Raw genomic sequence first — 12774 nt, 5'->3', positions numbered from 1 at the left:
GTAGCGTGGACGATCCTCGTGCAGAGTTTCGTGCAGCGTGGGCAAGTGGGCGATGCGAAGGCCGCGTTTGATTCCATGCCCGAGAAGAACAGCATCACTCGCGCGGTGATGCTCGTCATGTTTGCGGAGAATGGATTCGTGGAGGAGTCGGAGGATGTCTTCCAGGAGATTGTCCACCGAAACGCGATCCGATGCACTGCTGCTATGCCCAAAATGGGGATTTGATTCAAGCCAAGAGTTTGTTTGATAGGATGCCTCTGCACTGCATACTTTCGTGGACGATTATGATCAAGTCACACGCGCAAAAAGGTGACGCTGATCAAGGATAACAATTGTTTGAAGCAATGCCACACAGAGATCTTGTTTCATGGAACTCGATAATCGCTGTTTATGCCCAGAAAGGTCGTTTCAAAGACGCTATACGAGCGTTTTCTTTGTGTTGCTGGTGGGATTCCTATTCATGGAACACAATTCTCGTGGTATACGCTTTAGATGCAAATATTTTGAGGCGAAGAAGACGTTTGATAGAATACCAACTTGGATTTTGGTCTCCTGGAACACGATGCTAGCAGCATATGCCCAGACCGGCCATGCGTATTCTGTGATCCAGCTCTTTTGGGTGATGTTTCTTCACGGCTTTGATCCCGACAAGGTAGCGTTTGCCATCGTTTTGACGGCGTGTAGCCATCTGGGGCTCGTCAAGGAAGCAGTAAGCTACTTCACACCAATGAGCTTTGACAATGGATTGGACCCTTCGCAAGACCACTACACCTGCATTGTTGATGCTCTAGGACGGCTAGGGCGATTGGAAGAGGCCGAGGATGTCCTGGAGAATATGCCTTTGCCAGCTGATGGAGTTGCATGGGCAACGTTTCTTACTGCGTGTAAAAACCACGGGGAGATGAATCGAGGGATGCATGCTGCGGAATTTACGTGCCAGTCCAGCCTTGTGAGTGATGCATTGCCTTATGTGATGCTGGAGAACATCTTCAGAGCAGTTTAGACTTGATGTGTTGACCCAAACATCAATCGTTGATATCCAGCCATTCCGTGAGCCGCCCCATCCCCCATGGATGGAGAGCAGGACGCACAGAGGATTGAGCATAGGAGAGTCTTCATGAGGAGCATAGTCCTCCGCCTCTCGCGTATGAGTCTGTGGTGTCCCATGCATCTGGAATGTTAAGTGCAGTGGGTTTGCTATAGTCAGCAATGCAAGATCCAATGCTGCTGTTGTGAATTTCAGCAGCAGCACTGTGCTCCTCCTGCTCCACATCAGTGCCATGCTAGGCGTGGCAATCCAGATTCTCAAGACCATGCCGGTGAGTGTGAGCCGTGGAAGTCTCTCATGAGCTCTTGTTGAAAGTGGGAAGTAGTGGTGTGGAAAGCTTGCGTTTGAGGCGTGGGTGGCAACATTATATATAAAACTCCACCCTGCAGAATAGAAAGAAAGTTTTCGAAGGGAATGGATGAGTAGGAAATGGCACTTGTGATATTTCTTATTTCCAATGGGGAGAATTGTTTGGGATGTTGAGCATCCCTGATTGCTATGCTAGATAATATGTTTGATAACATATGTCAAACTTCTCATCATCAAATTACTTAACTATCCTTCATTATGCATATATTAATTCCTAAAGCTCTCCAAGGATTTGGTTCTTGACAGATTATGGCATTGACTTTGCGGAAGATTTGATAAATTTCCTTGTAAAATCGCCTTGCATACATGCTTTGCAAAGAACAATCCAGTCAACATAAATTAAGCCCATCATAAAAGTGGGCCAATTGTCTTTAAACTTAATTCTCTGTATCAACATCCAATGAAGCCTTCGTAAATGCTAGCCATCAACGAATGGGCTGAGGCCCAGCTCCAGCAACATGCTGTGCAATGCTTTGCAAGCGGAGAGGATAACATATGGAACACAGAGAGGAGAACATATGAAGCATGTTGGGAGGCAATGAGGGAGATAGGATACAAAAGGAAGGCAATGGGAACGAGCTATCACCTTACTGCAATGAGCCCATCTTCAATGGCAACTAGCACTTGTTCAATGTTTCGTGACCAATCTATTCCCTTCTCTTCCAATATCATGGAATATAAGTATATGAAAATTTTCAAAACTAACATATTGGAGTACAATCTTAATCATTCTTAAACTCTTAGAAATACTAGACTCAACTAGAGATATACTTCAGTTCCCTTTAATCTTCCAGTCTAGCATCATTCTAAATCCAGGATTGGTATTCAGATTAGAATATTGCTAGTCTTTTGAGACAAGTATAATAGTTGTTTTGAATCATTAGGATCATCCTTTAGTGATTTTAATCTACATTGAGTTATAATTTAAATAGATTGCTACTTTGTCCTCTATGACATGCTAGATAGAGAAAAAGTGTTATATAAGCTCATATTTTTAATGCATCAAGTATTCTTTACAAATCAAATATTTATTTTAATAGCTTTTTTTCTGCAGGCTATTTGCAAAAGAACACCCACAAGGTGTATGACCTGTTTAGTATTTGCACACATATCAATTTTGTTATATTTATATTCTTTAATTTTCCACAATACCTATCTTTTATGGCTTCAGTTAAGTTATAGTCATTTACACCTTTGAGTATTTCTTCAATTTAGGCACTATATTTTTGGTTTGTTTAAGCAAACCAAGATAGGATATACCTGGGTATTCTTGAATATTCTATAATTTAATTGTTGATAATTATTTAGAATAATTTTGTGTTTATAAATTAAAAACATTTTAATAATGGTCGTCACGTTGACTACATATAGTTGACCGACGGTTTCGGCAAAAAGATGTTCTAATTTATTTTCAAAGCTTTTAAATCTGAGAACTACTAATTCAATGTTTGGACGTGTGTTTGCAGGTGTGATTTTGTGGCGAGGAAGCAGGAGCAACCTCCAGACAAGCTAACTTCTCAAGTTTAACCAGCTGCCACCTCCATTTTCCACAAGCTCAAAGGGTAGAGGGCTAGCTCTTGATTTTTTTTGGTTGTTCTCTTGGCTCCAATCTGTTAGGAGTGATGCAGTGGTAGGAGGAAATAACTGCCACATCACATTTTAACTTGCTATTGTAGGTTTCATGGTGGTCAACCAGCTGGGCTAGTTTTGAAAAACATTCAAATTGATATCATTGTCACAATGCCACTGTTAACAAAATGACAGTGACAGTGACATGTACTAAGGCAGCGTTAATTCAAATTGCTGATGTGGCCATCACAATTTGACTGTGATAGTCACATGTGCAGTGTCTATTAAGCAAACCAAAAATATAGTGCCTACATTGAAGAAATACTCAAAACTGAAGCTATAAAAGATAGGTATTGTGGAAAAATAAAGAATATAAAAATATGATATGTGTGCCTTGTGAAAGAATCATTTGAAAACCATAATCTAATATGACCATCATCTTCTATTTATGCAATCAGCTGTTTGGTGTTCTTTTGCAAATAGCCTGCAGAAAAAAAATCTATTAAAATAAATATTTGAATTGTAAAGAATACTTGGGGAATGCATAAAAAATATGATCTTATATAACACTTTTTCTCCATCTAGCATGTCATAGAGGACAAAGTAGCAATCTATTTAAATTATAACTCAATGTAGATTGAAATAACAACTAATTATCCTTGTCTCAAAAGGCTAGTGCAATATTCTAAATCTGAATACCAATCCTGGATTTGGAGTGACTGAAAGATTAAAGGGAACTGAAGAGTTGAGTCTAGTATTCCTAAGAGTTTAAGAATGATTAAGATTGTACTCCAACATGATAGTTTTGAAAATTTTCATATACTTATATTCCATGATATTGGAAGAGAAGGGAATAGTTGGTCACAAAACATTTTACAAAGTGCTAGTTGCCATTGAAGAAGCAATATTCTCTTATACTTGCTTTATAATTATTTGTGACAACAACATTATATGTAAAACTCCACCCTGCAGAATAGAAAGAAAGTTTTCAAAGGGAATGGATGAGTAGGAAATGGCACTTGTAATCTTTCTTATTTCCAAATGGGAGCTAGAACAGATTTGGATGCCTTGAGAGGCGCACCCTGCTTGTGCCAAAGAGACTGTTATTGATCAGGCCAGGGATTTCCAAACCAAAGCTATGTTTCTCATACCTGAAAACTGTATCCATGAAATATACATATCCTCTTGTAGTTTCTCTTCTAAATAGAAGACAAGTGCCTGAGGTTGTACATATCGAAGTACAAACCAAAGAAGCAGATCAATGGATCTCCCTGCGACGCGTCAATCAGCAGTCAAACGAGGCGAGCAGCGCATACTTGATCCTCTTCCAGTCGATCCACTTTCCTGTAACCAATGGTGCTACCGTTGCTCACCAGGTACCAGCCCAGCTCGCTGTCCCATGTCTCGACGAGATATTCCATGACCCTTTGTCCCATGTTTACTGGCTCTCGGATCTCCAGTGCGTTGAACTTTGAGACCTTGCCAAGATCAAGCTCGATCCAGCCGGTCGACTCCCCTTGCATTGGAGCCCGGAAAGTTTCCATACGCTCGTCAAGGATTTTCTTCGGCCTGAACGAAGAGCTGCGAACGCTGCTTGCTGTCACGGACAAGGGATTCGCTGCTAAGTTGACGCTGAAGATGGAATCTATGGCGGAGCTAAACCGCTCCAGCGTCTGGAAGTCGGATTCGTCGATCAGTCCCGACGAGTTTGGAGGGACGTTGAGCAGGAGCAAGCAGTTCCTGGCGGATGATTTGTAGAAAACGTCGAGCAGCTGCTCCAGGGATTTTGGAGCCTCGTTCCTGTGCCAAAACCAACCGGGCCTGATGGAGATATCGCACTCCGGAGGGAGCCAGTCGGTTCCAGCACTCTCTCCAGACATCAAGTACCTGTTGATGTTGCGAATTGGATCGAGTTTCACGAGAACGAAGGTTTCATGGAAGGATGGATTTTACGTACTGGCCATCGCTCCTGCCGATCGTAATGGAAGATCTGTTCGCCATCGCCCAGCATGGTTGTCCGGCCTCGCCATACTCGTTCCCAACCCATCGGATGTCGGGGACGTTGGCGTCAGAAAAGATGTTGGCACCGGGGATGAATCGTGTCAAACCAGGGCTCAAAATCGTAGGTCATGTTCACTGCAGTGGGTGATTTCGCACCATCCAGCCACACCTCGGAGATCGGCCCATATCTGCACGCCGAAACAAAATGCCGCGTCAAGGCATCTGCTGCTAGAGATGAAAACTACAAAAGCCCACAAGCTCGCGAGCTCCTAATGCTAAAACCGTTTGATGGGCTGGAGCAAATGCAAACATATCACACAGTGATCATGCCACCAAGAAAACTGCGTGAAGAAGAAGCAAAGAATGTCTCACTCACCCAGTAAGAAGCTCTCCAAGTAGAACTCGTGCTAGAGAAGAGTGTCGCCATAGCAGCTCTCGTGCAAATCCCATGGCGAGAGGTAAAAGCTCACGTCCAATCCACGCTCCCTGGCGGCGGCCACGAACTCGGCCACCACATCCCCCTTCCCTCCTCGCCAAGAGCTGCTAGCCACGGAGAAATTGGTGTAGGCCGAGGGCCACAGGCAGAACCCGTCGTGGTGCTTGACCGTGAGGATCACGAGCTGCGCGCCCGCGGATTGGGCCACGTCCATCTACTGCGACGCATTCAATCGCTCCGGGTTGAAGATGGAGGGCGATTCGTGGCCGGATCCACGCTCCGAGTCCGTGAATGTGTTGACGCCGAAGTGGAAGAACATCGAGAGGCGGCGCGAGTGGAACTGGAGCTGGCGCCATGAGGGAATTGGGCGGAGAGGGAGCGGTGGGGGCGAATTTAGGGCGACAGCTCTCAAGAACACTAGTATCTCGAGGAGCAAGAAAGAGAGATGGAAATTCATTGCTATAGAGAATGGAGGAGAGAGCCAATCTTATAAGCCCAGTGGAGTAGAGGAATTGTCACCAGAGAGTAAAATCTTTGCTTCTTCCAGGGTGTCCTTGTTCTTGCAAGGCAAGATGGATTATCTTCTTCTTCTTAAGCTAGATTGGAATGTTCTTTCTCCGTCCAGGATTCTCGGATTCTCGCAAGGAATACCTCGCGAATCGCGAATGTGTGTGAGATCCAGCAAAGTTTATGGCATTGCTCTTCCCCAATTCGTGATTTCCACAGACACCTCAGAGGATTGCTTGCTCTCACAGGGGAGGCAAATCCACGCCCGCATTGCGCAGAGCGAGCACCGCCGCAACAAATACCTCGCGAATCTGCTCTTCCAGATGTATGGCAAATGCGGCAGCGTCGATGACGCCCGTGCAATCTTGGAATCCATAGAGAATCCTAAGCTCTTCTCCTCCAACATCATGATCCAGGCCTACGCACAGGCGAAAGATCTAAATCGAGCGCGCAGAACGTTCGATGGGATGCTCCGGCGAGATGCCTCCACGTGGAACTCGATCGTCACGGCATATGCCGACAACGGGCATCTTGATAACGCGAGAGATTTTCGAATTGGCTCCAGAGAAGAGCGAGATCTCTTGAAATGTGATGATCACGCTTTGCATCCGCAGTGGAAAGATATCTTCTGTCAAGGATTTGTTTGATCGGATGCCCGTGAAGACGATCGTTGCGCAGACTGCCCTCGTCACGGCATTTGCCAGAAAAGGGCATTTGGAAGAAGCCAAGGCTTTGTTTGAGAACATAAAGGAGGAGCGCGATGTAGAGTCATGGGCTTTTGGCTCTCGCTGTCTACAGACAACTCCAACCGAACAGCAAATACAGGTTGGGCAGTCTTTTTCTCTTGAGTTGATACAAACGACAACTTTCTGGCGACAGGCAACTGCATTTGAGGTGAAAAGGCTACTGATTGCCGGAAAGCAGAAAGAGGCTTTACGGGCTGCTCAAGGCGGGCAACTTTGGGGATGTGCTCTTCTTATGGCCCGGCAGCTGGGAGAGAAGGTACCTTGTCTTGTAGCTTTGATGTATAGACCGTTAGTGATGGTCTTGTGGTTTTTAATAGTTCTACACCGACACTATAGCGGAGATGGCTCAACGTCAGTTTCAACCAGGGTTTCCCCTCCGGGCTCTAACTCTTCTTTGTGCTGGTCAACATGCCGGAGTGTTCGTAGGGAACACTAATTCGTCGAACGTAACAGCTCTTCAACCTCAACCGGTTCCAGCGTCTCTGGAGACATCGAGATGAGGTATATACATGGTCACACGTTGAGATATGTGGAGCCCATATTTGCTATCTTCTTGCATTTTGAGCCTTTCTCCCCTTGTGCCAGACTTTGTCTTATAGGTGCCGACGATTGTAAGTATCCACGCACGTACGCTAGTCCAGAAGCTATCCAGGTAAGCCGTGTTTGTCCTCAATAACAATTGTTAACCTTTTCTTCATCAGCGAATGGAAGTGTACGAATTTGCAAGAGTGACCGGCAATTCCCAGTTTATTTTACCTCCTTTTCAGCCATACAAGCTTATTTATGCGTCGATGCTTGCTGAAGCTGGAAAGATAAACGAAGCTTTAAGGTTGGTAGTGATTTTTAACTGTATGCTTCGTTAACACAAGGTTTCTCTTCGAAGGTATTGGAAAACATTGAAAACAGCGGGCCATGCAGCTGATATGTGCAAAGAAGCGGCTGTAGCCTTGGAAAAGCGTCTTCGTATCCACTCTCAGGTTTGTAAGCGGACACTCGGCTTTTATACTCACTTTCCTACGGTTTTTTGGCAATATTGATCTACACAAGATGATCCCAAAAGCTTCCGATAATGCTGATATTAATAACTGTCCTGCAACAGCTTCTAGCAGAAGCAGTGTATACTTGCCTCATCGGCATCAATGGAACCCATAAGTGATAATACGAAAAGATCCAACATGCCAGCGAGAAGCATTTCTGAGCCTGACTTTAGGCCTGCACAGGTAACTCGACTTGCTCTTGTGTGCCTTCGATTAAGACTTGTATTCTTTCATCAGATCGTTAGTCCAGCAAAAGGAACGCCAAACAGAGGCGTCTTTACTTCTTTCGTGCAAAGAGCGATGGGCTTCATAAAAACACCTTCGAAGGAGGTTTGTAGAAGCTTTGGAAAGAGAGCTAGCTGATTGATGGTCGGGTATGTGATGCAGGCAAAGCTTGGTGACAGCAACAAGTTTAGATACGACGAGACACTGAAGCGCTGGGTTGAAGAAGGAGCCGAGGCACAAGCGCCAGACCTTCCGTTGGCTCCTCCTCCCACGGCAAACAAGCTCGTCTCGCGCGTGGAGGAGAACGGCGCTCCTATTTCCATGTCTCCGGAGAGACCACAGCCAACTCCAGAAAGGGCGCAACCGGTTGTGAGTGGAATCCCACCAATGCCTCCGAGCAGTAACCAGTACGCAGCTCGCGCACGTCAAAACGTTAGATCAAGGTACCGTTTTGGTCATTCCCAGCACTCCAATCTCACGAGGGTTTTGCAGATATGTCGATACATTCAACAAAGGTAGCGTAACACCATCCAAGACATCATCGGACTCTCCTCCACTGTTTGGCGTGGTGCCAAAGGCAAGCGCAAAGCCTTTGGCTCCAGCGAGATTTTTCGTGCCTGCGGCCGCTGCTGCCGCTGCTCCAGATATCAACAGCAACCATTCGGTGGATCCTTCCTCGGCACCGGCCTTTGTCTCCGACACGGCGTTCTCAAACGGGAATGGAGCATTCGCTCAGCCGGTTGTACAGGATATGAGAAACGATCCGGGGCCAACACCTGATCATCTCTCGAGCAGCTCTTCGCCAGCAATGTTCTATTCGAATCACTATCCAGCAGCACCGTCGACCGTCTCGTTGCCGCCACCTCCAGCTCTGGAAGTCACTCCACAGTGATGGTCGAGCAGCAGCAGCAAAACCAACACCAGGAAAGTTCGATTCATCGGCACCACCATCAACAGTCCGGCACAGTGGGATTCGAAGCTGCCAGTTCCTCCGGAGTGTTTGGAGACGACTTGCAAGAGGTGGAATTGTAAATCACACTCCACAAGTAAGTAGTGTTGCTGGGTGGATTTTGGTAGAGCAGTGTAGCGAAGTAGTAGTCGTGGAAGGAGGAATTTTTTTTGGCTAGGGTGATTCTTTGGAGCCACGAGCGAAGCGCGGAAGCTCCTTAAAGTTGCTAGAGAAAGGAAACTCTAACAAATAAAAGCAAAGGCCTTGTGATGAATATACCTCGAATAATCTCCCGGATTTAAAATATGGCGCGCGTAGCTCACACTGGTTGTCTACGCGCGGTGTGGGCATTTGGGGGAATCGAGAAGGATCTTTGATGCATTGCCGGCCAAGAACATCGCGTCGTGGACGGCGCTCGCGAGCGCCTATGCCGAGAGTGGGCATCCGGGGGAGGCCAAGGCAGCGTTCAATCGAATGGCGGTGTGGGACGTAGTTTCCTCCACTGCGATGATCAAGGCGCTGGGCGATTGCGGGCGGATTGGATCGAGCAAGGCGGTGTTTGATGCGATGCCCGAGAGGAACTGCAAGACGTGGGCGACGCTGCTGCGGGGATTTGCTCTCGGCGGAGAGATTGGGCGAGCGAGAGAGGTGCTGGATTGGATGCCCGAGACGAATGTGGTAGCGTGGACGATCCTCGTGCAGGGTTTCGTGCAGCGCGGGCGAGTGGGCGATGCGAAGGCTGCGTTTGATTCCATGCCCGAGAAGAACAGCATCACTCGCGCGGTGATGCTCGTCATGTTTGCGGAGAATGGATTCGTGGAGGAGGCGGAGGATGTCTTTCCAGGAGATTGTCCACCGAAACGCGATCCTCTGGGGGGCGATGCACTGCTGCTATGCCCAAAATGGGGATTTGATTCAAGCCAAGAGTTTGTTTGATAGTATGCCTCAGCACAGCGTACTTTCGTGGACGATTATGATCAAGCCATACGCGAAAAACGGTGATGCTGATCAAGAAAACACTTGTTTGAAGAAATGCCACACAGAGATCTTGTTTCATGGAACGCGATAATCGCTCTTTATGCCCAGAGAGGTCGTTTCAAAGAGGCGATCCGGGCGTTTTCTTTGTGTTGCTGCTGGGATTCCTATTCATGGAACACAATTCTAGTGGTATATGCTCTAGATGCAAATATTCTTGATGCTAAGAAAGCGTTCGATGAGATGCCAACTTGGAACTTGGTCTCCTGGAACACGATTCTTGCAGCATATGCCCAGATCGGGCATGCGTATTCTGCGATCCAGCTCTTTTGGGCGATGTTTCTTCACGGCTTTGACGACGACAAGGCAGCGTTTGCCATCGTTTTGACGGCGTGTAGCCATCTGGGGCTCGTCAAGGAAGCAGTAAGCTACTTCACGGCAATGAGCTTTGACAATGGATTGGATCCTTCGCAAGACCACTACACCTGCATTGTTGATGCTCTCGGACGACTAGGGCGATTGAAAGAGGCCGAGGATGTCCAGCTGATGGAGTTGCATGTGCAACGTTTCTTAACGCGTGCAAAAACCACGGGGAGATGAATCGAGGGATGCATGCTGCGGAATTTACGTGCCAGTCCAGCCTTGTGAGTGATGCATTGCCTTATGTGATGCTGGAGAACATCTTCAGAGCAGTTCAGACTTGATTCTTCACTGTTTTGATGTGTTAACCCAAACATCGATCGTTGATATCCAGCCATTCCGTGAGCCGCCCCATCCCCCATGGATGGATAGCGGGACGCACAGAGATTGGGCATAGGAGAGTCTTCAGAAATCTATCTGGAGTGTTACGTGCAGTGGGTTTGCTATAGCCAGCAACGCAAGATCCAATGCTGCTGTTGTGAATTTGAGCAGCAGCACTGCGCTCCTCCTGCTCCACATCAGTGCCATGCTAGGCGTGGCAATCCAGATTCTCAAGACCATGCCGGTGAGAGTCTATCATGAGCTCCTGTTGAAAGTGGGAAGTAGTAGTGTGAAATGCTTGCGTTTGAGGCGCGGGTGGAGATGGGCTCATTGATACCTCGTTCCCATTGCCTTCCTTGTATCCTATCTCCCTCGTTGCCTCCCGACATGCTTCATATGTTCTCCTCTCTGAGTTCTATATGTTATCCTCTCTGCTGGGCCTCAGCCCATTCTTGATATTTACGAAGGCTCCATTGGATGTTGATACAGAGAAGTAAATTTAAAGACAATTGGCCCACTTTTATGATGGGCTTAATCTATGTTGAATGGATTGCTCTTTGCAAAGCATGTATGCAAGGCGATTTTACAAGGAAATTTATCAAATCTTCCGCAAAGTCAATGCCATACCTGTCAAGAACCAAATCCTTGGAGAGCTTTAGGAATTAGTATAGGGATATATAGGGATGCATAATGAAGGATAGTTACATAATTTGATGTTGAGATGTCAATTCATGGTTTTGGGGTCTTGAGCAGAATGGGAGAGCAACAGTTGAACGATTTGGAGATTGTGTTCTCCACTCAATGTTAGCAAGAGTTTCTGTATGATGGTTCTCAATTCAGCAAGGGGAATTTTACTGCTCCCACTCCACTGAAGCCTTTGAAACCAACTAGAAATTGGAGGCATTGGTCTTTAAATGAATTGTTGGCTCTGAATAAAGCAAAGAAGCATGATTTCTTCTTACAGCAATGAGGTAGCATTCAAGAGGCACAAAACTACAAGTGTTCATTGGCAGCAAATTTCCGAGTAAGTTTTGGATTTTTTAGACTTCCAATCATTCACTAAGTTTTCAACTATTGTTTGACACATGGTGTCAACCATTTGCCTGGGCAAATGCCAATCTCGTTGGGAGTATATTTCAACAAAATCAAGTCATATGAATATCATGTTCCTATTGGCAAAAGCAGTACTGAAACATGACAACAGAGCAATGTCGTGAAGCTGATTTACCACCAAAGTTCAATGATCAACTCTATGCAATGATGGACGAGTGGCTTTAGGACTGTCAAACTGTAAATTCACAAAGATAGATTTAGGAATTAATGTCTTCACCATCTACATCCTAACAATCATCATTACCAACACTAAGAGCTTCACAACAATGATCACTATTACCTCCATATGGAGAATCAGAGCCTAAAGGTATGTTTTGTAGTTTTTGTTCATACAATGACAAGAAACAAGAACAATCTTGAAAAGCATAGTTTAGGCCGGCTGAGGAAGAAGTCCTGCACACAACTTACAAAACAACTTGCAAAAGCATTGTGTGACAACAATGTGAGCCTCATTGATACAATGGAAAATAGCTAGAAGGAAATTTATTGTCATAATCTGAAGAAGGAAATTTATTGTCATAATCTGAAGAAGGAAGAATTCATAGAGCATACTCTGGCTGTGGATAGATAGATGGTGAAGAGTGTGGATCAAGTAGCTCAAGCCTTGTTTGCAATTGCTGATTCTTTGGTAAGTCATTTCATTTTCTTATTCATGAACTTCACTTTTGTAATTTATAGTGTTACTGATTACTATCTCTGAAGCAATGAGAGAGATGATGAACTGATGAAGATGTGATGACTTACCTGATCAACAATTCTAGGCCCAGCATTCCCACCTTGCATTGCCACTGCCAATATCCTTGGATTGATTCCATCAATTTAGATAGAGCATTTTTGTTGGAAGGACATGAGTGTTCACGTAAAACTGTTTGTATCAGTTGTTTAGCAATAGAAACACAAATGGATTAGAGTTAGATTGAAAGGAAAGAAAGAACTTTGCAAGAGTAAGTACCAAGAGTGCCACACTGCAAAATGACAATCTTTGTGTATGGTTGATTGATCCTCTCTTAGTGACCACTACTCAGGTATGCCTATAAGCCTGGCAATGCTGTAGGATT

The 12774-nt window shown here is 45.5% G+C and overlaps 2 protein-coding genes and 1 pseudogene across 2 annotated transcripts; 2 read left to right on the top strand and 1 right to left on the bottom strand.

Moving 5' to 3' along the window:
* Positions 1-4134: 4134 nt before the first annotated feature.
* On the bottom strand, positions 4135-6126 carry LOC9640219 (annotated as a pseudogene).
* Positions 6127-6669: 543 nt separating this feature from the next.
* On the top strand, positions 6670-9161 carry LOC9639948 (protein transport protein SEC16A homolog). The gene is made up of 7 exons (XM_024676569.1): positions 6670-6755; positions 6810-6932; positions 6994-7505; positions 7560-7896; positions 7951-8043; positions 8101-8381; positions 8431-9161. The coding sequence occupies exons 4-7, from the start codon at positions 7816-7818 to the stop codon at positions 8828-8830; spliced, it is 855 nt and encodes a 284-aa protein (XP_024532337.1). The 5' UTR covers positions 6670-6755; positions 6810-6932; positions 6994-7505; positions 7560-7815; the 3' UTR covers positions 8831-9161.
* On the top strand, positions 8830-10462 carry LOC112346856 (pentatricopeptide repeat-containing protein At4g02750-like). The gene is made up of 3 exons (XM_024676656.1): positions 8830-8958; positions 9206-9817; positions 9974-10462. Exons 1-3 carry the CDS (start codon positions 8830-8832, stop codon positions 10460-10462), a joined length of 1230 nt encoding a protein of 409 aa, XP_024532424.1.
* The last annotated feature ends 2312 nt before the right edge of the window (positions 10463-12774 follow it).

Source organism: Selaginella moellendorffii, unplaced genomic scaffold, assembly GCF_000143415.4.
Source record: "Selaginella moellendorffii unplaced genomic scaffold, v1.0 SELMOscaffold_17, whole genome shotgun sequence".
Taxonomy (NCBI): Eukaryota; Viridiplantae; Streptophyta; class Lycopodiopsida; order Selaginellales; family Selaginellaceae; genus Selaginella; species Selaginella moellendorffii.
The sequence above is the reverse complement of the archived record's forward strand: the minus strand, read 5'-3'. Positions and strand labels throughout refer to the sequence as shown.